Source organism: Xenopus laevis, chromosome 1L (assembly GCF_017654675.1).
Source record: "Xenopus laevis strain J_2021 chromosome 1L, Xenopus_laevis_v10.1, whole genome shotgun sequence".
Lineage (NCBI taxonomy): Eukaryota > Metazoa > Chordata > Amphibia > Anura > Pipidae > Xenopus > Xenopus laevis.
In genome coordinates, this window is record NC_054371.1 from 17,733,046 (window position 1) to 17,760,096 (window position 27,051).

At 38.6% G+C, this 27,051-nt stretch overlaps 3 gene segments (V, D, J or C); all 3 read left to right on the plus strand.

Moving 5' to 3' along the window:
* LOC108697575 overlaps positions 1-27,051 on the plus strand; it is a 321,745-nt gene that overhangs the window by 48,678 nt on the left and 246,016 nt on the right.
* LOC121401745 lies at positions 12,052-13,853 on the plus strand. The segment is given in 2 exon segments: positions 12,052-13,236; positions 13,440-13,853. Coding segments are annotated over 2 exon segments (384 nt in total).
* On the plus strand, positions 25,189-26,049 carry LOC108705652. The segment is given in 2 exon segments: positions 25,189-25,478; positions 25,610-26,049. Coding segments are annotated over 2 exon segments (387 nt in total).

Consider the following 27,051-nt stretch of genomic DNA (forward strand, 5'->3'; position numbering starts at 1 on the left):
AACCCGCAGTCCCGGGTTAACTACTGAAATATCCCAACTTTGTCTTAGGTCTCCTGCATGGAACAGCCAGAAAAAGATTCAGTACAAAGTTTCTAAAATGGAATTGGCTTTTGGCAGTGAACCCAGAATACGTGGCAGGTGAACTTAGATATATTTGTAACAATTTAAGATAAGCAAAGAGACAATTGTAACAATTTAAGATAAGCAGGTCTCTTGGGTAAATTATAACTTGCAGCTCAGGGTGATTCACCTTTATGAGCAAAACTGTAATAACACATAAAAACCACAGAAATGTGTTCAAGCTTTCTTAACCTGCCAAATTTTGTAAATTGTAAATGTGGCCACAAACATTGTTGTGGACAAAAAAATGTTGGCGCATGAAGCGTGGCAAATCTTTTTCTCCTCTTTTTATTTCCAAAATGTTGGGAGTTATGCTGTACAGCCTGGGGAGTCTTGAGTGAGTTTCCTACTATTGACACTTGTATCCAAAGCTGCTCCTGGCACTGCCATATAGTTGTGTTTGGCCACAGTGAATCCATAAAATTTATTGTTAGGAATCACTCTCAAGTGTGTGTATTGACACAGGGGACTCTTGAAGACACAAGCTGATAGTCGCTCCAGAGTTTCCAGAGTATCAATATGTGCAGTGGCCCTTAAACACAATAGTGCAGGTATTATCTTGATGCTGAGAAATGATGAAATTCAGGCTTTGAAAATTTTGTGGCGTTGAATTTGATTTGTGTCAAATGGAAGTACAATTGCACACATTAGGATTCACCACCCATAATTTTAGAAGACAAAACTGCTTTGTGTGGCTGGAATTGCTACTGGAATTGATGGTGAAAAAACTGCATTCTGGCTAAAAAAAAGTCTAAAACTGCACTTTACATACTGTACTTGCAAAAGCATATGCTATTCTTCTTATTTTCAATTTCTTTTTTTTTATTAATAATTGATCTTCATCCAGTAATTCTAAAGGTATTCTTATATAGAGCACAGTTCTGCAACTTGTTGCGTTTTGTTTAGGTGCAACCAACCATCACCCACCGTAAAATTTCAGAGATGTGAGAGGGATGTTGGTTGGTGTTTTGCATAGAGACATTGTGTGGCTAAACTGCAGCTGCTATAAAAGTGCCAGTGTCCCTGTGCCATATTAATGATCTGTATGTGTCACAGTGCATAGATAGAGACATGTCTTATCCCACTGATCTACTGCTGCTACTGGGGATCCTCCTGATCTTTAGCCAAGGTGAGAAATTGTTCCTTTTATTACACTGTTCATTTTACATTCACATACTGTGAGTGATTTTAAGATGCAAAAATTAGTAAAGTATTATACAACTAAATTAACTATTTCCATTTCTGTGATACTTTTACAGGTTCCTATGGACAGATTGTACTGACTCAGTCTCCAGATTATGTCTCTGTGTCACCAGGAGAAACTGTCACCATCACATGTAAAGCCAGTAGCAGTGTTGCTGACAGCGATGGAGACAATTGGTTAGCCTGGTACCAACAGAAATCAGGGCAGGCACCAAAGCTGCTGATCTATTGGGCAAACAGGCGACACACAGGGACCCCAGAGCGGATCAGCGGCAGTGGGTCTGGAACTGATTTCACTCTTACAATCAGCAAAATGGAAGCAGAAGATGCAGCAGATTATTACTGTCAGCAGTATAGGAGCGACCCTCTCACACAGTGATACAGAGCTGAACAAAAACCTCCCTCTTTCAGCTTGAATGCAGATCGAACTAAAACATGAGTCAGGACTCACTGTACCAGAAGATTGTTGACTTCATACTCTGTACTCTATATAACCCATACACACTAAGATGCAACTGAATTATCAGGGATACTTTACATTGCATATGTGTATTTCAATTCATAAAAAAGAAAATTAAAGGTTTAATGAATAGGGCTTGTGCTGAATATATAATACTTTTTCATGTTGTTTTAATTATGAAATACAGTTTTTTTTGTTATTTTTTAACTAAACAAAACATTTCATTTAAAATGAAAGTCACATTCTAATTTCTTCTCATCTGAATATAACATAAATCAAATCAGCTATTCACTGAGAAGTGTCTGTATGAATAAACCCCTCCCTTCCCAGCTGTAGCCCGTTAGGCTGTGAGATAAGGAGTAGCTCTTTAAACAGAGGGGTGGCAGGGGGAGGCATGTATACATCCACTCTCTGGCCCACTAATTTCCACATCATTCAGATTTGCAAGATATTATCAGCAGGTACAAACATACACACCAAAATTCTGTCTATTGGCAGCCATGATGAGTAGGAGAAGCTGCAAGCAGGGAAGTTGTCAGGCAATAATGATGAGATGTGAGAAAAAAATTATAAAACAGCAGAGATTTTTTTTAATGTCTATATTGCAAATTTACTTCATTTGTTCTAAACAAACAATAATTTTTATTTTTGACTTTTTAACGCCTTTAATATTCATGCAATGGTATAGGGAGAGCTGGTGTATGTTATATTGTTTACATTGGCTCTTTTATTTTAATGTCATGAAAGGATTGATGAAAATATTATTGTAAAATATTAGAAGTGTAACTTCAGAGGAAGCAGACCTTGTGCTGCAGGGGGACCTAGGAAGTATACAGGGCCCAATGAGGACCAAATAATGAATAATTCCAACATATATGGGTTAAACAGCAAAACCTCTGGATATGTTGGGGCCATAAAATTAATTTGCTATGGGGCCCAGTAACATCTAGTTACAACACTGTAATATATAGTAAATGAACAAGGCATCAAAGAAATGTACCTTTTCTTGTTACTTACTCTTTGGTTAATGTAGTCACAAAGGATCAATATAATCATTTTTAATTAGAGAGCAGCAGAGTACCATGGTGGGATTACTATACTCAGGAAGAGATACCTTAGGGTTTACAATACATAAAATTATAAATAACAGTCATAACATTACCAAGCTATGCCCGATGATTCTTGAACAGTCCCACACACAAAGAATATGAAGATATGATGCCTGGATGGAAGGGCTATTGAACATGAGACAGAAATACTTGAACCTAAATGTGAGTAATATTCACCACTGTCCGTGTCTTCAGAGAAGTAAATACATTAAATAATGGGAAGGGAATGTACCTGAAGGGACTTCTGTGAAACTCAGTTATGAAAGAGTCTGTTGTTGAGTTCCAGCAATAAAGCCCATAATAAAGAGTTGGCTGAGTTCAATGGCACAGTGGCTACAATAGGAAAGAATGTGAATTTGATGACCGACCAGTTGGTAAACATTTTCTACTAAGGATGAGATTTATTTATTTGAATGCTGGAGGGCCCCCGTATCGCATCTGCACAAATCAGCCCCATCAGCTGTGAACTATTATTAACACTGTAGCTTTCAGGAGGTGGTAATGAATAGCAGAAAAAAGTGTAGTTTTAGATGTAGAGGGGCCGTGAATATAATTCCTATGGCTAAAACAGGAGGCAGGAGGTTAATAACCAGCAACAGTCTAATGCCCTTATGTAGCCCATTGTTTGTGTATCATTTTGTAGGTGGAGGTGACGATGGAAAGTGTAAGTGTTGCAGAGCTGCCTGTGAATACCAGTGTACAAGCCCCTTTCAGCACCCTGGTGAGTGACCCACCAAAAAGTGACTATAAGCAAAGGAACAAGTGTGTGGCCTCAGTGTGAGGGCAGGTTCCTATTGCTGCTACATGAGAGCAGCTACCAGTCTCCCATCCTGAATTAAACTTTGGGACTGATATATTTAAAAGACTGTGTTATGAGAGTGAGAGTAATGAGAGAAGTTTTAGTAATGGTGATTCAGGGTAATACTTTGATAGAAATGTTGTGTTTGAGGCGGCTTTGTAGGAAAGAACTCTTAAACCCAATATATTGTATAAGACAACTTTGTAGGAAAGGAAATATTTAACTCAATGTCCTAATATGTGTACGACTCCTAATAGTTCCTAATATGATTATGACTTGTAGAAGTTTTCACAAGAACTTCCTTTATTATAGCCAAGGGCAGAATATGTTCTCAAATACTAATAACCGATAAAATCTCTGCTTTGGATGTGCTTGTTGGAAGCCTGGCAGCTCCTGATGAGCACATGGGAAGCAAGATCTCTTGTTGACCTAGTGGTTTAATGTATGAGCTCATTGTTTATTAGAGAATATAAAACCAGGGCTCCCCATTTTGTTGTGGAGCAAACTGTCCAAAGCCTTTGTGCACCATTTGAGGTTTCTCTGCTGACTAAATCGGGATCTCCCAGTCGCTTGGTGCAGATAAAGATTCCTGCTCAAATGGTGATGTATAACTTACTCTCTTATAAACTTTATCTGTAATAAAGTTTTGCTTAAATGCTTAGCATACTTGATATGATGTTTAAATCATTTCAGAGAGATTCATAGAACCATAATCAAAACAGTGAGTTAATCCTGTGAGTGAGTGACCCCATTTAAGGATTGCGATATTTATTTGATGCCAACTCTAGATCTTTCTTTCTATATAAAGTTTATTATTGCTGCAAATCTCTGTATTTTTTTTTCTAGTGGGACCCTCTGATGTGTATCCCTCAGTTCTCATTAAGTGGAGGCACTGTGCTGCAAAATCCCAGTTTCCCAGTCTCTCCTAAATTCTGTGGAGTTTACGGGTTTGCCGGATTTACCTCAGTTAAAAACACTCCAGGTTCTGAGTTTGCCAAGAAAGGTTGGTATTACTGATGAAACTTAACAAACCTGTGAGCTGAGTCTGACAGAAAGTCAGTGATGTGAGAGGGATGTTGGTTGGTGTTTTGCATAGAGACATTGTGTGGCTAAACTGCAGCTGCTATAAAAGTGCCAGTGTCCCTGTGCCATATTAATGATCTGTATGTGTCACAGTGCATAGATAGAGACATGTCTTATCCCACTTATCTACTGCTGCTACTGGGGATCCTCCTGATCTTTAGCCAGGATGAGAGATTTATTGAACACTGGAACAGATTAACAATTTCAATTTTCTCTTCATTTTTATTTCCCAGGTTCCTATGGGCAGATTGTACTGACTCAGTCTCCAGATTATGTCTCTGTGTCACCAGGAGAAACTGTCACCATCACATGTAAAGCCAGTAGCAGTGTTTATAACTACATGGCCTGGTACAAAGCTACAAAAGTTACTCTGCACACCACATCATTAGTACAGACACAAAAGGTATGCAAATAAATGGTGTAATAAAGCATACAATTATAATTGTATAATTACAGTCATTAAACATATAATTTAGTACATACCACACACAATGGGGCACATTTACTAAAGGGTGGTGGCTTTTTGGAGTGAAAATTCACCAAAATGCTAATTTCCATGGGACATTGGCAATTAACTAAGGGGCGCATAGGACAATTCGCTAGCGATAAAACTCAGCGCTAGAGAAGATTCTCACTGCTTTTTGCTCAAGCGAACGATTGTTACTCCACAAATATATCAAAGTGCAAATTTTCCAACACGTTACCCTTTTCGCCAGAGTCTGTTTTGCCAGGTTATACCTGGCAAATTGATAAGATGAAGCTACATCCTCAGCATTCTTTTGTAAGTGACATCATATCCTGTATGCAAAGAGTAACAAAAATATTAAAACTGTTAAATATATATTTTTGTGCATGCCATATTTGTTTTAGCGGAGACTCATGTCTAGGGAGTATCTCTTTTGTCTTTATTTTGATTCCTTGGACATTTTTAATGATAAGTGGCCACTTGCAGCAATTTCACCAACACTCACTAATAAAAACATATAAAAGACCTATATGTACCCTCCATATTTAAATTGATATAAGTGTAAGTTTGTTAACAAAGTTTGCTAGGAAGAAGGTAATGCTAAGAAATGTCCTTGCTGGCAAAACTTTGCCAGTGTTCATCTGCTGAGACAAAACTTTGCATTTTAACACACCTTACAAAGTTATAGTACATTTTAAATATATATCCATAATAATAAGTACATTATCCACTGAAAAGGGTGCGTCAATGATTCATAAAAAGTGCAAAGAGTGCAAGTAAAGTGCATACATACAAATAAGATCACCCTACACAGTGTACAATGTATCGTTCTTCATTTCTCTCCAACAGGTCCATCTTTATCATATTACTATTCCACATATAGTCATCAACAAATAGTGTGAAAGTGAGCTAAAATCAAAGATCAAAATAGAGTTATTTAAAATTGTTTTAAAATACACTAGAAACTAGGGTTTTTTTGGAGGGCTGTCCGGGTCAAAACTGCATACCTGGTTTTCAAAATTAGGAAAACTGTGCACGATTACCTATTTTTTGATGTGGCGATTGACCAATGGCCATGTCATAGCCCCACCCCTGATGCCATGACCCACTACCACCACAGCATCACATTATACACTTCACCCAGAGTACACTGTGTAGGGTGATCTTGTGCATATGTATTCACTTTACTTGCACTCTTTGCACTTCAACAGGTCCATCTTCTTTTGTAGCTTGGAGTAATTCATGACTCTATTTGGGAAAGAGCCTTGACTCTTGCCTTCCATTAATTAGCTGTTTTACTTAGCCTGGTACCAACAGATTCATTACAAGCATTGGGCAAGCAGTCGCCCCTCTTACACAGTGATACAGAGCTGAACAAAAACCTCCCCCTCAAATTTGTTGTCAGTCAGTTGCAGTTGTGCTGCATATAGATGTGATTTGGAACTTGGAGAGTAGCGTGTATGTTGTATGTAATTGCTTGTGAAGGTCTTTTTGGCTCATTTTCGCCTTCATCACCCAAACCAGGTTTGGTTTTCTATATTGCTATTCTCCAAGTCCTACTCCCCTCAGAAGCCATGTTCCAATATGTTGCACTGATGAGATCTAACAAGATGGAAACAGACTGTCTGCAAGTTTAGATTTATGGCTCTGAATCATTAGGCTGTATCTGTGCTATTAAACCAGCAGTTCTGGATACATAGTTTGCAAAAGGGACATAAAGGAGTGATTTGTATGTCTCTGCCCATGATTATGGTAGAAATAAAACTCTCATTTTTAGTATCAAGGCACTGCTGTGTACAGTATATGGCACGAGACAAGTAAATACCTTCTGATTTCAGAAGACTTCACTCTAACATACAAGTAATCCTGTGTAACATACACTGTACTGGAAGTTGTATCTCACCAGTCAGAGACAAGTGGGTAAATTCAAACACACATACCTAATGCTGAGCTGAATAGGTTACTGTACAAACTAGCAAACTCAATGCTTCAGAATTAAATGGATTGGCGGCAACTCTCTGTGCTACACAGCTTTCCACAAATTCACAGACAGTGTATAGTGCTGATTTCAAAGGAAATTTGTGGGTATTTCTGTGAGATACATTAGGAATATAGTTTGATACTTTATCATTTTAATATCTAATACATAGATTAATAATATATGTGACATGCCATGTGTGTTTCAGATGTAACTGATGTGAAAAAGAAGAGTTGGGAATCCACCATTAGGCAGATGATCTAAATGTCTCTTTTGGAGATCACTTATAACTGTAGCTATAAATACTATACTTTCTATTGTAATTCCTTTAGATTTGCCCACGGGTAGGGTGGATATCCAAAATCAGGTAGTATAAAGGGTCCTTGGCACCTTGTTCCTGCTGCTGAGACACACATTAAGGGATAGGTAGGGGTGGGAGAGCATTCACTTATGTTCCTAAAGCAAATAGAAGAGGGAAATGGTGGTTGGCACAGCTTTTCCAAATGGAATGCGTCCAATTCCTTAATAGTTGCTCTGTGCTGCAACTGCTGCAAATGATGCAAGTATAGGAGAAGGAAGAGGAACTCCAGCAGTATTACTGCAAATAACTTTTTATTGCAGGCAGTGGTAAACACAACATGTTCAATGCCCTTTGTTTCACTTGATAAGGGGGTTTGAACCCGAAACATGTTGTGTTTACCACTGCCTGGAATAAAAAGTTGTTTGCAGTAATATTGCTGGAGTTCCTCTTCCTTCTCCTATACTTGGATGTTCCTAAAGCAGACAGCCCTGTATTTATTTATTGGGGAAAGTGAAGGTCAGCCAGGAAAGGGGGCAAAGTGTGAGTACATAGCAGCTTGTGTCTGTTCACTGTGAACCCTTCACATTACTCTATAAATACTCCTTATGAAAGTAAAGGGAGTATACTGTCACCATGATTGTGTAGCTTTGAATCTAAGGAAAGGGGAACATGGAATGGGCAGTTAATGAGACTTTTGTTACAGCATATATATTTGGCTCATGTTGGTGGATCATCTACTACTGTACTGATGAACCCTAACAAGTCTGTAAATTAAGTCTGACTGTAGGTTTGCACTAGCTCTCAGGGTTTCTAAGTAATTAAGAAATAAGGCTCAGGGTTCCCACAGTGGTCAGCATACAAGCCACAGACTAGTGCCTAAAGAAACAGACATAGATGTCATTTTGACAACAAGCATTAGAACTGATGGAATCTGAAGTGCAATTGCAGGAATCCTTAAATGGATGTGAGAGGTATGTGGGTTACTGTTTTACATAGAGTCATTAGGACACAAGCACATCTGCAAGTGCAGTGAACAAAGTATAATTTGGAGCATAATTGCCATGTTTTCCCCCACAATGCAGGGACATTGCATTTGGAAAGGGGCGATGGTCTTGAAGCAATTGCCCTGCAACTTACTGAATTTCACAAAATGTCAGGTTCAGCAAAATTAAAGCAACTGTGCATGTAAATTTGTAAACCAAATATTTTCAATGTCTACCAGGCATCGATTTTGGGGTCCGTTGGCTTTATTCTTGGTGTTCATCATGAGAGTGAAGTATTGTCCCTATTCTTTTCATCTTCCAGGGGAACCTTGGAGCTCCTGGCACCTCCCAAGAGAAGGTTTTCGGTAGGTATCCTTGAAAATTTATTTTGACTTTGAAGCAAAAATGGTTAGTTTATTGTGTGAAATGACTAAAGGCAAGTTAGCAGGGTTCTCTCCAGTGAAACAGCTGTATCTAGTGTTTGCAAACATCCCCTTGTACTGTCCACAGTAAATACTGTAAATACTGGTGCCTGAAGTGCAAGGGGTAAAGAACAGATACATTTAAACACAGCCTAATTTTGAAATATGTTTCTATGCAAAATAAAAATCGCAACCCCAGTGGGTTCTATATTTTTTGCTTCCTGTTTTGTATAGACACAGATAGTCAGTGATGTGAGAGGGATGTTGGTTGGTGTTTTGCATAGAGACATTGTGTGGCTAAACTGCAGCTGCTATAAAAGTGCCAGTGTCCCTGTGCCATATTAATGATCTGTATGTGTCACAGTGCATAGATAGAGACATGTCTTATCCCACTTATCTACTGCTGCTGCTGCTGCTACTGGGGATCCTCCTGATCTTTATCCAGGATGAGAGATTTTGCTGGAAATTTAAAATTTAAATAAATAAATCACTAGATAAGTAAATTAACTATTTGCTTCAACCTGAATTATATTCTAGGTTCCTATGGGCAGATTGTGATGACTCAGTATCCGGATTATGTCACCATAACATGTAAAGCCAATAGCAGTGTTGTAAGTGGCTCTTACAGCTGGTTATCTTGGTACTAACAGAAATCAGGGCAGGCACCAAAGCTGCTGATCTATTTGGCAAACAGGCGACACACAGGGACCCCAGAGCGGATCAGTGGCAGTGGGTCTGGAACTGATTTCACTCTTACAATCAGCAGAATGGAAGCAGAAGATGCAGCAGATTATTACTGTCAGTAAAATAAAATTGAAAGGGGTAAAGGAGAAAAAAAGGAAACCACTTAGATCAAAAGTCTAAAAGGAACTAAACGGTCATTACACTTTTTTTAGAATTTCTTCACTGAATAGAGTTTGTGCTGAACATATTTCTACCTGTTATTATACTTGGGAACCATCTATGTTTTTTTATTGCTTCCACTAAACAGGGCAAACATTTAAAATTAAAGTAAATTTGAAGTTAACAGTCTGTTGATATGAACTCAATGATAACAAATCAGCAGTCCACTAACAAACCCTCTATATAAACAGACCCCTCCATTCCCCAAGCTGCAGCCAGTTAGGCTGTGAGATAATGAGAAGCTCATTAGAGTGAGAGCTGTGAAATTGGGAAATTCTCTCTCTGAATCAGTTGTACTGACAGATTCCTTAGATAACTTGAAGAAGGGGTTGGGAGGCATTTTAATAAGTGAAAAAATACAGGTTTATTGAAAATAGCTCTTTATACCAAGTTGGTCCATTGACTGGACTGATTTGTTCCCCCTTTGAGCTAAATTGCTACAGTTGACAATTTCCACCTTCTTCATATTAACTGCGACTGCAATGTGTTCAGTGGTATTGGCATGGTAAGTAGTTAGTAGTAGTTTTTGCAACTGGGGCCAAAACTTAATTCATAAAACTTCCTTAAAAAATGTCCCCCATCATCTAATTCAAATTGGCTTAAAAACTGATTTAAAAAAACTGCCTACAGAGGAGATGTAATGGGTTAAGTGTTCTGATAATAGATACCAAAATATTTTCTTTTGGCCACCATTATTCTAATGACAAGCAACTAAAACAGATTATGCTCAATAACTGTGCAATAGTACAGGGAGATCTGGTGTATGTTATATTGTTGTACCTCAGCCTCACTTCTTAATTCCATCAAATAATAATAATAATAATATGGATGTAGAATGTGACACTAATACTGAACTAGGCCAAGAGTAACATTTTTTCCATCAAAAGAAAGTCGTGTTATAGTTTCACTGATTAATGTAATCATCAAGGTCAATACATCAGTTGTCGATTAGATGCAGCAGAGTTCCATGGTGGGATCACTGTACTCAAGAAACTGAAAAGGCAAAAGAATCTATGAATTTACCAAAAAATATCATAAATCAAGTCATGTTGCCAAGCTTATGTTGGGTAATTCTTGAAAAGTCCCAAAACAGGCACAAAGAATATAACTGATATATTGCTTAGATGGAAGGGCTGTTGGGTTACCTTTAAGTTATCTTTTAGTTATGAATGGCCAATTCGAAGCAACCTTTCAATTGGTCGTCATTATTTTTTTTTTATAGTTTTAAAATTCTTTGCCTTTTCCTTCTGACATTTTCCAGGTTTCAAATGGGAATCACCTCTTCTAAAAACAAATGCTCTCTAAGGCTACACAGTTATTAATGTTACTTTTTATTACTCATCTTTCTATTTAGGTCCTCTCCTAATCATATTCCACTCTCTCTTTCAAATCAATGTGTGGTTACTAGGGTAATTCAAACCCTACCAACCAGATTGCTGTAATTGCAAACTGAAGAGCGACTGAAAAAAATCTAAATAACTCAGAAATAACAAATAAAAAAAAATGAAATCCAATTGCAATTTTTTCAGAATAGCACTCCCTACATCACAATACAAGTAAATTTAAAGGTGAACAACCCATTTAAAGATAACTTACACCTAAGGGATTCAATGATAATAGTCAATGGAGATCATATCCTAAAAAGTGCTTTTTGCATAATGAAAGGAAAAGTTATCTGTAACAATAAATAAAAGCAGCATGTGTTTATCCAGTTTTGTTTCCTGACTCTTGAAACAATGTCGCCAAATACAATTGTCTCCTCTAGGTCTTTTAATCAGCTGGATTTTTTTTACATTGTTTCAGAAGTCAGAACCCTTGATCTGCTATTATAAAAAATGCTCTTTAATAAGTGCACCTGTATGTACTGGGAGTAAGTCTATAGACTCAACCTGCTGTGAGAACCCTGGAATTACTGACAGATCAATAGAGACAGTAGCTCCATTGTTATCAAGTATCAACAGGTCACCCACACTCCAAACACCAGAAATGATATCAGCAAACCCAAGAAATGATGTCAGGTAGTGATGGGCGAAATGGCGCCGGCGTCTCTTTTTTGACGCCGGTGCCCGTTTTTGACGCCGGCGCCCGTTTTTCCGACGCCGGCGCCCGTTTTTGACGCCGGCGTCCGTTTTTTCGAAAAAAAAAATTTGACGCCGGCGAATTTTTGCCGCAAATTTTTGCGGGCGTTTCGCGAATTTATTCGCTGGCGGCGAAACGCGCAAATTCGCCGCAAATTCGCGCCTGGCGAATAAATTCGCCCATCACTAATGTCAGGCTGATGATAAGTATATGAATTGGTGAGCTCTCATACTGATCTCATACTGATAAGCATAGTGTCTGTGTGCAGTTTCTTCTCTATCTAGAAAGAAAGCTGATGTGAAATTGAGCTAATACAACATACAAGCTAAAAGGAAACATCAGATTTTGAAAATATTTGGCACAACTGCATTCTAATTGCAACAAAGCACAGGCCCAGATACATTAGTATTAGTAAATTGGATGCAACTGTGGGAGGTGCAACACATTTGAATCAGCAAGCATTGTCCCCTTTGTGACTGCAATGACACTAGAATTTTGCTCCAAATTGTGTTCAAGTGGCAACTCTGAATTTCTTAAAAACAATCTTTATTTGTGTATCCACAAAAGGTTTGCAGTTCCCAATGGCCCAATGAATGCCTGACATATTTCTGTATAACCTGGTGAGTCTTGAGTGGGTTGCCTACTATTGTCACTTGTATCCAAAGCTGCTCCTGTGTTTGACCACGTTGAATCCATAAAACTTCGCATTAGGAATCACTCTCAAGTGTGTGTATTGACACAGGGGACCCTTAGAGACACAAGCTGATAGTCGCTCCAGAGTTTCCAGAGTATCAATAAATACAGTGGACCTTAGAAATGATGATATTCTTTGTGGCATTGCATCTGATTTGGGTCAAAACTGAAGCACAATTGCACTTACTTTAATTGTGTCGCTGGAATTGCTACTGGAATTTATGAAAAAAAACCACTCCATTCTAGGTAAAATAAAATCTACTTGAGTCTAAAACTGCACTTTGTATACTGTACTTCCAAAAGTATGTTTTATTCATTTAATTTTTAATTAATAATTTATCTCCATCCAGTAGTTCTACAGGTATTCTTATATGGAGCATGGTTCTGCTACTTGTTGCATTTGTTTAGGTGCAACGAACCATCACCCACCCTTAAAAGTCAGTGATGTGAGAGGGATGTTGGTTGGTGTTTTGCATAGAGACATTGTGTGGCTAAACTGCAGCTGCTATAAAAGTGCCAGTGTCCCTGTGCCATATTAATGATCTGTATGTGTCACAGTGCATAGATAGAGACATGTCTTATCCCACTTATCTACTGCTGCTGCTGCTACTGGGGATCCTCCTGATCTTCATCCAGGGTAAGAGATTGTTTCTTTTATTATGCTGTTCGTTTTATATTCACATATTGTGACCGATTTTAAGATGCAAAAATCAATAAAGTATTGTACAACTAAATTAACTATTTCCATTTCTCCATTTTCAGATTCTAGAAGCAAAAATTAATAATTTATTGAACACACTGATTAACGATTTCAATTTTCTCTTTATTTTTATTTCCCAGGTTCCTATGGGCAGATTGTACTGACTCAGTCTCCAGATTATGTCTCTGTGTCACCAGGAGAAACTGTCACCCTCACATGTAAAGCCAGTAGCAGTGTTAGCGGCTATCTCAACTGGTACCAACAGAAATCAGGGCAGGCACCAAAGCTGCTGATCTATGATGCAAGCAACAGATACACAGGGACCCCAGAGCGGATCAGCGGCAGTGGGTCTGGAACAGATTACTCTCTTACAATCAGCAGAATGGAAGCAGAAGATGCAGCAGATTATTACTGTCAACAGGGTAGCATCTTTACCTCTCACACAGTGATACAGAGCTGAACAAAAACCTTCCTCTTTCAGCTTGAATGCAGATCAGACTAAAACATGACTCAGGACTCACTGTACCAGAAGACTGTTAGCTTCATACTCTGTACTCTATATAACCCATACACACTAAGATACAACTGCATCATCAGGGATACTTTACATAGCATGTGTGTGTATTTCAATTCATAAAAAAGAGAAAACTAAAGGGGAAGAAAAAAAGAAATCAAGGTGCATGAAAAATCCAGTATTAAAGGTGCAGTATTCCCCTTTTTTGAACATGAGTTAAATGAATAGGGATTGTGCTGAATATAGAATACTATTTACATGTTGTGATTATGAAATATAGTTTTGTTTTTGTTATTTTATAACTAAACATAGCATTGCAAATAAAGTGAAAGTCACATTCTAATTTCTTTTCATCTGAATATAACATAAAACAAATCAGACTTTCACTCAGAAGCGTCTGTATGAACAAACCCCTCCCTTCCCAGCTACAGATCGTTAGGCTGTGAGATAAGGAGTAGCTCTTTATACAGAGGGGTGGGCAGGGGGAGGCATACGAACACGAACCCCTAATTTCCACATCATTCAGATTTGCAAGATATTATCAGCAGGTACAAACATACACACCAGCGTTTATTCTATTGGCAGCCACGATGAGTAGGAGAAGCTGTGAGAAGGGAAGATGCAATAATGATGAGATGTGAGAAACAAATTATAAAAATACAGAAATTTTTTATTGTCAATACAGCAAATTTACTCTAAACACACAAGATTTTTTATTTTGGACTTATAACCCCTTTAATATTTGTGCAATAGTATATGGAGAGCGGGTGTATGTTATATTGTTCCCCTTAACTCTTTTCTTTTAAAGGGGTACCGCCTTTAAGATAACACTTATTATGTTATAAAATGTCTAATTCTAAGCAACTTTTCAATTGGTTTTCATTATTTATTTTCTATAGTTTTATAGTTATTTGCATCTTACTTCTGACTCTTTGAAGCTTTCAAATGGACGTCGCTGACCCCTTCTAAAAAGCAAATGCTCTGTAAGGCTACAAATGTATTGTTATTGTAAATCGTACTTACCTTTCACTTAAGGCCTCTCCTATTCATATTCCAGTCTCTTATTTAAGTCAATGCATGGTTGCTGGGGTAATTTGGACCCTAGTTACCAGATTGCTTAATGCAAATTGAAGAGCTGCTGAATAAAAAGCGAAATAACTCAAAAAACTTTAATAATAAAAAATGAAAACAAATTGCAAATTATCTCAGAATATGACTCTGTACATATTACTAACAGTTATCTCAAAGGGGAACAACCCCTTTAATGTCATGAAACAATTGATGAAAATATTATTGTAAAATATTAGAGATGTAACTACAGAGGAAGCAGATCTTGTAGCTGCAGGGGGACCTAGGAGATTTATATTGCCCCATGAGGCCCTAAATAAAGAGCAATTCCAACATATATTGGTAAAACATGACAACCTCTGGATTTATTGGATTTATTGGGGGCCCTAAAATGAATTTGCTATGGGGCCCAGTAACATCTAGTTACACCACTGTAATATATAGTAATTATAATGAACCAGGCATCAAAGAAATGTACCTTTTCTTGTTACTTACGCTTTGGTTAATGCATGATTCATATAATAATTTTCCATTAGAGGGCAGCAGAGTACCATGGTGGGATTACTAAACTCAACAAGAGATACCTTAGAGTTTACAATACCTAAAATCATAAAGAACAGTCATAACATTACCAAGCTTTGCCCGATGATTCTTGAACAGTCCCACAAGCAAAGAATATGAAGATATGATGCCTGGATGGAAGGGCTATTGAACATGAAGACAGAAATACTAGAACCTAAATGTGAGTAATATTCACCACTGTCCATGTCTTCAGAGAAGTAAATACATTAAATACTGGGAAGGGAATGTACTGTGCATCATCCTGAAGTGACTTAAGAGAAACTTTACGATGAAAGAGTCTATTGTTGAGTTCCAGCAATAAAGCCCATAATAAAGAGTTATCTGTGTATATTTGTTGGCTGAGATCTCTCTGAGATCTCTGAGATTTCCGAGTCGCTTGGTGCAGATAAAGATTGCTGCTTCCTTTGCTTAAATGTTAATGGATATCTTACTCTGTGATCCCTAATAAAGTTTTGCTTATATGCTTAGTATACTAGATGTGATTAGTGATGGGCAAATTTCTCCCGTTTCACCTAAAATTTGGCGAATTTCCCGAAAAATTCACAAAATGTCGAAAAACTCAAAAAAAAAATCACGAAAATTTAAAATTTATGCCTGTGTCAAATTTTGCCCACGCATCCAAAAAGTCGCTTGCATCAATTTTGATGCTGGCGTTAAAGTTAATAGGCATCCAAATAGTATTAACGCGCGCAGATTTTGAAGTGAACGACTTTTCGAACGTGGTCCAAAATTTTTTAACCCTGGCGAATTTTCACTGGAGATTAGCGAATTTATTCGCCGGCGCCGAAACTCGGAAATTTGCAGCGAATTTGTGCCAGGTGAATTTATTCACCCATCACTATATGTGATATATCATTTTTTTCCAAGAGACTTGTAGAACCATAATCAAAACAGTGAGTCGGTCCTGTGAGTGAGTGACCCCATTTCAGGATTGCTATTTGTATTAAATGCCCATTGCATATCTTACTTACTATATAAAGTTTATTATTGCTGCAAATCTCTGTGTTTTTTACATTCTAGTGGGACCCCCTGAGGTGTATCCCTCAGTTCCCATTAAGTGGAGATACTGCACTGCAAAATCCCAGTTTCCCAGTCTCTTCTAAATTCTATAGAGTTTACGGGTTTGCCGGATTGACCTCAAGTAAACACGTCAGGTCTGTGTGATCCCGTTGTGAGGGAGTTTGCCAAGAAAGGTTGGTATTACTGATAAACCCTAACAAACCTCTGAGCTGAGTCTGACTTTGTAGGATTTTACTGATTTTTAGGGTGTCAAAGAAAGATAAATTAAAGGCAAAGTCTCACACTGCTGAGAGTAAATGTTTTCTACATAGATGCATTTTAGTTATAAATATGTCCTGGCTATTTGCTGTCTACAGGTAGAACTACACAGATGACTTCCACGCATTTTTGGTGGATCCGACGCACTGCACTAAAACAAATGTCAACCCGGATGCTACTGAAAATAAGGTAAGAAATACAAATGTCAGATGGTGTCGCAGCGTTCATCTAACACGACTGTCAGATGCAGAAGCTTCATGCTGCGGCTGCATCTGACAGTCATGTCGTGCCGACATTTGTATTTCTTACCTTAAATGACTCCTGCATTTTGGCGCATCGCATCGGATCCGCCGAAAACACGTAGAAGTCATCTGTGTAGTTCTACCCTAAGAGTTTTAAGCAATCTCTCGCATTCTGAATTTCTCCTTCATTTCCCCAACTCTGTCTTCTTGTCGCAATTCATTTCGAACTATACGTCTCACCCGCATGACTTGGGATCTAGGCAGATACTTTTTTATGTGTGGGGGATGAAAGAAATCAAACCCCAATAGTGTATTCCTACTAGGGATGCACCGAATACAGGATTCGGTTCGGGATTCGGCCCGGATTTGGCCGAATCCTTCTGCCCGGCCAAACCGAATCCGAATCTTAATTTGCATATGCAAATTAGGGGCGGGGAGGAAAATTATGAGACTTTTAGTCACAAAACAAGGAAGTAAAAAAATGTTTTCCCCTTCCCACCCTTAATTAGCATATGCAAATTAGGGTTCGGATTCGGTTCGGTATTTGGCCGAATGCTTTGCAAAGGATTTGGGGGTTCAGTCGAATCCAAAAAAGTGCATTCGGTGCATCCCTAATTCCTATCAATTTGTTTGACGTATAGATCAGTATCTAAATGGCCATTCGTGGTGTTTTTAACCATCACATCCAGATAAGGGACACTGATCATATCACAATGTACAGTAAGTCTAATAAAGGCTTTCTATATCCAGGGGGACCAAAATAGCATCAGGGGTTAAATCATCAATCATATTGATCTTATTAATAACATCTCCAGTATCTCTGATATAAGATTTTGTGTTAAAGAGATACTCCCTATGTACCCTATTAAGGAATTTAGCCAAAGGACAAAACAATTAATTTACCCCAACCACAATCAGCCTCCCAGGGGGTTTGTCCAAATTATTGTGGATTTTAGGGAGTATGTATAAAAAAGGTGTAATTGGATTGGTCTGTATTAAATAGATGCCAGTTTGTTGTTAATAATCTCCAATTGCAAAGCATGATCAACACAATCTTTAATAGTGCTTGTCTCTCTTCCAATGAGATTTTCTATAGGTAATTTTATTTCATCCCTTTTATATTTATTTTCAAGTATTAACATCTCATGTTTAACTCCTTGTATGTATGTTTCCACAACAGAATTAGTTTTAGAAGGCGTATATGTGCTAGGATTATACAAACGCCAATCTTGTAGGTAATATTCAGATAATCATCTGTTTCATTATTAATGGACTCCCCATTATCATTCAATTCAGCCGACAGTCTTATTCTGCTCAAAAAGGCCTCCACATCTATATCAATTTGAAAAAAGTCAGGGAATGTAGTTATGACAAAACCCAGCCCTTTAGACAGTACCTTGGTTTCATTCTCTGTAAGTTGTATTGATGAGATGTTTACCACCGCAGTCTCTTCCTGCGATATGGCTGCTTTCTTTTGGCGGTGCTTCCCCTATTCCTCTTGCCCAATTGGAACCAATGCTTTCTTGAGAGCCATATAAAAAGAGGAAGATGATCACTTTGGCCCCATTGGCTGCTCGGTTTTGAGTGCGCATGCTCGCGCGACTGGTACTGTCTGATATTTCAATTCTTAAAGGGGGAGAGAGTGCACTCAGCTGCGCTGGAGAGTTCCGGTGGGAGAGAAAGGGTCCAGACCAGGAGTCGGCGAAAGAAGAGGTACATGCTTGGCACCCCTACTTCATTCCACCCTAGACACCTGCCTCTTCTGTCTACCCCTAGTTCTGGCCCTGGTAACTGGAGCTTAATTCATAAAACTTCCTTAACAAAATGTTCCCCGTCATCAAATTCAAATTGGTTTAAAAACTGATTTAAAAAACTGCCTACAGTTTTTTAAAGGGGACCCGTCACCCAAACAAAATTATTCCTATTTTATCATGTTAGTCAAGCAAAATGAACTTTAATTAAACTGTATAAATTATTTGAATCTTGTTTCCATCAGTCTGGGAACTCATAATTATAGCAACCAGGAAGGAGCCATTTTGTGGACACTGTTATTAAGAGAAGCCTTGTATCATCTCAGAATCTTGTTTGTGCACCAGGGGACAGGGACCCAATGTCCATTCCCATGCCCTGGTTACACAATTAAATTGTTAAGAGAGCTGGGGGAATGCAGGGAGAGCAGTGACATGTAGGAAGTGCTGAATGGAAAGTGAAAGTAATTGTTTGCCCCGCCTATATGCCTAGGCATAGAGGTGGGGTAGGCAATATTTGATTGACAGCTGATATTTTTAAATGAGTTTACAACAGCTATGAATGCTTTAATAAAAAAAAGAAATTGGATTTCATATTTAATTTAAAAAGGACTTTTATTATACAGATTTTTATGTCTGGGTGACGGGTCTAAATACTAAAATATTTTCTTTTGGCCTCCATTATTCTAATGACAATCAAATAAAACAGATTATGCTCAATAACTGTGCAATAGTACAGGAAGATCTGGTGTATGTTATATTGTTGTACCTCAGCCTCACTTCTTAATTCCACCAAATAATAAGTGAAAATGTGGATGTAGAATGTGGCACTAATACTGAACTAGGCAAAGATCAACATTTTTTTCCATCAAATAATTATCTTGTATTTTCTCGGATTAATGTAATCATCAAGGTCAATACATCACTTATCCATGAGATGGCAGCAGAGTTCCACGGTGGGATCACTTTACTCAACAAACTGAAAAGACAGAAGCGTCTTGGAATTTTCCAAAAAATATCATAAATCATAATCATATTGCCAAACTATGTTGGGTAATTCTTGAAAAGTCCCATAACAGGGACAATGAATATGACTGATATATTGCTTAGATGGAAAAACTTTTGGATTTAAAGGGGTGGTTCGCCTTTAAGTTATCTTTTAGTATGTCATAGGATGGCCAATTATAAGCAACTTTTCAATTGGTCTTCATTATTTTTTTTTATATATAGTTTTAGAGTTATTTGCCTTTTTCTTCTGACTTTTTCCAGCTTTCAAATGGGGGTCAATGACCCCATAAAAAAAACAAATGCTCTATAAAGCTACACATCTATTATTATTGCTACTTTTTATTACTCATCTTTCTATTCAGGTCCTCTCCTATTCATATTCCAGTCTCTTATTCATATCAATGGATGGTTAATAGGGTAATTTGAACCCTAGTGCTATTAGTATAATGAAAGGAAAAATTATCTGTAACTGTAAATGAAAGCAGGGTGTGTTTATCCATTTTTGTTTCTTCTGGCTCTGACTCTTGAGAAAAGTCAACAAATACAATTGTCTCCTCTAGGTCTGTTAATCGGCTGGCTTTTTTCTACATTGTTTCTGAAGTCAGAGCCCTGAATGTACCAATTTGATGTGCTGTTAAAAAAATGCTCTTCGATGTGAGACAGGAGATCTCTCAAAGGGAATGGAATTCAATATGGTACTCCATCTCCAAGATCTTCCCCAATACGGCCAGCACAAAATAAATCCTTCCTTGCCACCAACGTGCTTGGTAGACATGCCCAGTAGCAACTGCACATTGAGAAGACGTCTTTAGAATAATCCATACAGTATTTCAGAAAACAATACAGAAATATATTTACTTAGCCTTGCTAACACTCCCTACTAAACAGTTAAATTAATCCCACAATAAACTCCTGTCTCAGATCTTAACAGCAGCTAGGATCAATCTAGCAAAACAATTGTTGCAAAACACTATTGGGACACGTGAGTTAGAAGGAAGAATAAACGTTACACAACATTTATTACACTTAAATGCTTTATTAACAGACCAAATGGATAAAAATACAGAAATATGGTCCCCGTGGCAGAATTACTGCACATCCAAATTGTAAATGGAGAAAATTTCAGTTTAAGAGAAATGTACCGGCTGGGTTAGTTTTTTTATTTATTTTATTTTATTTTTTATTTATTTTGTTTCTTGTTATAAAAGTTCTTCTATTCCTTAACTTGTAAGATTAAAGTTGTAACTCATATGGTCATCCTAAACTTATATATTGCTAGTTTAGGAATATACAACTGACGACTGTACATGTTCATTAAAATGTGAAAATAAAAGAGATTTAAAAAAGAAAATTGCTCTTTAATAAGTGAACCTGTATGTACTGGGAGTAAGTCTATAGACTCAACCTGCTGTGGGAACCCTGGAATTACTGGCAGATCAATAGAGACATTAGCTCCAGGCAGGGTCAGACACCAGGAAAAAACACAGTGGTCTCTCGGCTCTTGTAGGCCCCGCCGGCCCAGATCCGCACCCAGATCCATGATTTGCTGGCTCCTTCCTACCACAAATGCCGGAAAAACAGAGTGCGAGTGCACACACACACTTGGTGGCGCAGCAGGGGGGCCAGGGGGTTCCGGAGGTGGGCCTGGACAGCAGCCCCGGTGGACCTTAGGGATCCCCTCCTAACACCAGAAATGATATCAGCAAACCCCGGAAATGATGTCAGGCTGATGATAAGATAAGTATATGAATTGGTGAGCTCTCATACTGATCTCATACTGATAAGCATGGTGTCTGTGTGCAGTTTCTCCTCTGTCTGGAAAGAAAACTGAAATCTCACTGAAATTGATCAAATACAACTTACCGGTTATCTCATCTCTTAAGCAGAATGGCAACATCAGATTTTGAAAATATTTGGCACAACTGCATTCAAATTGCAACAAAGCACATGCCCAGATACATTAGTATTAGTAAATTGGATGCAACTGTGGGAGGTGCAACGCAATTGAATTAACAAACATTGTCCCCTTTGTAACTGCAATTCTGGGAAAGAAATCTGCATTGTGGGATTAAACATGGCGACTGTGCTCAAAATTGTGCTCAAGTGGCAACTCTGAATTTCTTAAAAACAATCTTTATTCATGTATTCATAATTCCAGACATAATTCCAGACATAAGCCCTTTATAAAACCTCTTAACTGTCCTGTTTTTTCCTGGGACAGTACTGATTTTGACAGCTAAACCTGCAGTCCCGGGTTACCTACTGAAATATCCCGACTTTGTCTTGGGTCTCCTGCACTAAACAGACAGAAAAAGATACAAAGTTTCTAAAATGTAATTGGCTTTTGGCAAAGAGCCCAGAATACATGACAGGTGAACTTAGATACATTTGTAACAATTTAGGATAAGCAAAGAGACAATTGTAGCAATTTAATTTAAGCAATAGTCTCTTGGGGAAACTATAACTTGCAGCTCAGGGCGATTCACCTTTATTAGCAAAACTGTAATAACACATAAATACCACAGAAATGTGTTCAAACTTTCTTAACCTGCCAAATTGTTTAAAATGAACATGGTAATTAGGGGGTGTGAGCACAAAAGTTTTGTGGGCAAAAAAATGTTGGCGCATGCAGTGTGGCAAATCTTTTTCTATTTCCAAAATGTTGGGAGTTATGCTGTACAGCCTGGTGAGTATTGAGTGAGTTGCCTACTATTGACACTTGTATCCAAAGCTGCTCCTGGCACTGCCGTATAGTTGTGTTTGGCCACGGTGAATCCATAAAACTTCCTGTAAGTAGGGATGTCGCGGACTGTTCGCCGGCGAACTTGTTCGCACGAACATCGACCGTTCGCGTCCGCCGAATGTTCGCGAACGTAACGCAACGTTCGCCAATTTGGGTTCGCCTTAGCTGGCGCTTTTTTTTGCCATTTCTCCCCCAGACCAGCAGATACATGGCAGCCAATCAGGAAGCTCTCCCTCCTGGACCACCCCCACACCCCCTGGACCACTCCCCTTCCATATATAAACTGAAGCCCTGCAGCGTTTTTTCATTCTGCCTGTGTGTGCTTGGAAGAGCTAGTGTAGGGAGAGAGTTGTTAGTGATTTGAGGGACAGTTGATAGTAACTTTGCTGGCTAGTAATCTACTTGATACTGCTCTGTATTGGAGGGACAGAACTCTGCAGGGATTTGAGGGACATTTTAGGTTAGGTAGCTTTGCTGGCTAGTAATCTACCTTCTACTGCAGTGCTCTGTATGTAGCTGCTGTGGGCAGCTGTCTGTCCTGCTGCTGATCTCTCATCTGTATCTGTTCTTCAAACCACTGCCACCTAGCTGTGTGAGCTTTTTCACATTCTGTCTAAATATCAATAATAATACCGTCTCCAGAAACACCACCTGAGTGACGTTTTCCAAGCAGCAATAATATATTCCTTATCCACTGCTGTAGTGTATACGTTGACCTTGCAGGCATTATTTGCCCAGTGTGTTCTTCAAACCACTGCCACCTAGCTGTGTGAGCTTTTTCACATTCTGTCTAAATATCAATAATAATACCGTCTCCAGAAACACCACCTGAGTGACGTAGTGTGATTTCTGCCCTTTACAGCACAAAACGCAGCGCTGTGTCAACAATGGATTTTTTAGAAACATATTTGCCCTTGATCCCCCTCTGGCATGCCAGTCTCCAGGTCGTTGCACCCTTTAAACAACTTTAAAATCATTTTTCTGGCCAGAAATGTCTTTTCTAGCTTTTAAAATTCGCCTTCCCATTGAGGTCTATGGGGTTCTCAACGTTCGCGAACCGTTCGCATTTTTGTCCGGACGTTCGCGAACATGTTCGCGAACATTTTTTCCAACGTTTGCTACATCCCTACCTGTAAGGAATCACTCTCAAGTGTGTGTATATTGAAAACAAAAGCTGATAGTCGCTCCAGAGTTTCCAGAGTATCAATATGTGCAGTGGCCCTTAAACACAATAGTGCAGGTATTATTTTGATGCTGAGAAATGATGAAATTCAGGCTTTGAAAATTTTGTGGCATTGAATTTGATTTGTGTCAAATGGAAGTACAATTGCACACATTAGGATTCACCACCCATAATTTTAGAAGACAAAACTACTTTGTGTGGCTGGAATTGCTACTGGAATTTATGGGGAAAAACTGCATTCTGGCTAAAAAAAAGTCTAAAACTGCACTTTACATACTGTACTTGCAAAAGCATATGCTATTCTTCTTATTTTCAATTTCTTTTTTTTATTAATAATTGATCTTCATCCAGTAATTCTACAGGTATTCTTATATGAAGCACAGTTCTGCAACTTGTTGCATTTGGTTTAGGTGCAACCGACCATCACCCACCGTAAAATGTCAGTCAGGCCCGGACTGGCCATCTGTGAGTTCAGGAAATTGCCTGAAGGGCCTCTCTGCTTATAGGGTAAATGGGCTGCACGGGTCCTCTCTGTTCTATAAACGGCCGCTGGAGGTGGAGGGAAATGTTCCTGCATTTTCTTTTAGCAAAAGATTTAGCCTTGGGAAGAATTCTTTACAATTTTATGGTACTGGTGATTATTTCTACATTAATTGCTGTGTTTTCTGAGAGTTTTTAAAAGCCTGTATGATATTGCAAATTTGCAGCCCTTTAGCCTTTGGTGTTGAACTATAAGATTTCAGCAAAATTGTAAGGCCTGTAGGGCCACGGTCCTTATTTAAATAGTGGAGCTATACTGTGCTTCTATTTACTACACTTTATATGTCACTTCTGCAAGTTTTTCAAGTTTAATAATGTTGTCTACTGGCTATGTGGCCCTGTATGAAGGAAGATGGTGAAGGCATTATAGCTTAAAAAATGCAGTAGACATTCACCATTCCTTTCTATTTTAGATCATTCCAAGTTTTTGGAGAACTTTGAACTGAGCCCCTTTACTTTATGGCGAACTTTGGCAGCCATTGTGAGAAATAGCACAAATAGAAATACATTCTCTGTTCTGATGAATAAACTAAATTCCTGCAATAAATAATATATACCTTGCAAAACATTTGTTAAATGTAAACTGAGTAGTGATGGGCGAATTTATTCGCCAGGCGCTAATTCGCGGCAAATTTGCGTGTTTCGCCGCCAGCTAATAAATTCGCGAAACGTCCGCAAAAATTCGCCGGCGTCAAAAAAATTTTTTACGAAAAAACGGACGCCGGCGCGAAAAACGGGCGCCGGCGTCAAAAACGGGCGCCGGCGCCGTTTCACGAATTCGTCCATCACTAAAACTGAGTTCGTTTTATTGCAAGTGTCTCAGGACTATGGGACAAAGTAGCATTTTTAATACTCAGAGTGCTGTCAAGAAGAGCAGTACAGCAGTTACATATTTGCTATACACTTAAGTGAGCAAGTATGTGGCACAGCAGATTAGGAATACTTCACTGTGCACCATACACTTTACAGTGCAAAGTCTTTATGTTTAGGGATTATTGCCAGGGAGATGTATGTATGTGGGCTGCTTCACAGTTTTTGCCAGGGCTGCTTTTAACTCCCAGTCCGGCCCTGGTGTCAGTGATGTGAGAGGGATGTTGGTTGGTGTTTTGCATAGAGACATTGTGTGGCTAAACTGCAGCTGCTATAAAAGTGCCAGTGTCCCTGTGCCATATTAATGATCTGTATGTGTCACAGTGCATAGATAGAGACATGTCTTATCCCACTTATCTACTGCTGCTGCTGCTACTGGGGATCCTCCTGATCTTTAGCCAGGGTCAGAGATTGTTCCTTTTATTACGTTGTTCATTTTACATTCACATACTATGAGTGATTTTAAGATGCAAAAATAAGTAAAGTATTATACAACTAAATAAACTATTTCCATTCTATCTGATACTTTTACAGGTTCCTATGGACTGGTTGTGATGACTCAGTCTCCAGATTATGTCTCTGTGTCACCAGGAGAAACTGTCACCCTCACATGTAAAGCCAGTAGCAGTGTTACTGACAGCAATGGAGACAATCGGATAGCCTGGTTCCATCAGAAATCAGGGCAGGCACCAAAGCAGCTGATCTATTTGGCAAGCACTCGACACACAGGGACCCCAGAGCGGATCAGTGGCAGTGGGTCTGAAATTGATTTCACTCTTACAATCAGCAGAATGGAAGCAGAAGATGCAGCAGATTATTATTGTCTGCAGTATGGTTGGTTCCCTCTCACACAGTGATACAGAGCTGAACAAAAACCTTCCTCTTTCAGCTTGAATGCAGATCAGACTAAAACATAACTCAGGACTCACTGTACCAGAAGATTGTTGACTTTATACTCTGTACTTTATACTATATTACCCATACACAATAAAGGTGGCCACACATGGAGAAATCCACTCGTTTGGCGATGTCCCCAAACGAGCGGATCTCTCCCCGATATGCCCAGCTTGAGGTGGGCAATATCGGGCTGATCCGATCGTGGGCCCTAGGGCCTGGATCGCGGGACCGCATCAGCAAACAGATGTGGCCGGCATCAGACGGGATTTTTAGTCCCTTCCGATCAAGATCTGGCGACTTTCGGCAAGATCTCGATCGGGGAAACCTGTCGGGGGGCCCCATACACGGGCCAATAAGCTGCCGACTCGGCCTGTCAGCAGCTTTTATCGGCCTGTTTATGGCCACCTTAAAATGCAACTGAATTATCAGGGATACTTTACAAAGCATATGTGTATTTAAATTCATAAAAAAAGAAAACTAAAGGGTTAATGAATAGGGCTTGTGCTGAATATATAATACTTTTACATGTTGTTTTAATTATGAAATACAGTTTTGTTTTTTTTGTTTTTTATGACTTTAAAATGAAAGTCACATTCTAATTTCTTCTCATCTGAATATAACATAAATCAAATCAGCTATTCACTGAGAAGTTCCGGTATGAACAAACCCCTTTAGGCTGTGAGATAAGGAGTAGCTCTTTAAACAGAGGGGTGGCAGGGGGAGGTATGTATATATCCACCTAATTTCCACATCATTCAAATTTGCAAGATAGTATCAGCAGGTACAAACATACACAGCAGCGTTATGTCTATTGGCAGCAAAAATGAGTAGGAGAAGCTGCAAGCAGGGAAGTTGTCAGGCAATAATGATGAGATGTGAGAAAAAAATTATAAAACATCAGAGATTTTTTTTAATGTCTATATTGCAAATGTACTTCATTTGGTCTAAACAAACAATAATTTTTATCTTTGACTTTTTAACCCCTTTAATATTTGTGCAATGGTATAGGGAGAGCTGGTGTATGTTATATTGTTTACATTGGCTCTTTTATTTTAATGTCATGAAACGATTGATGAAAA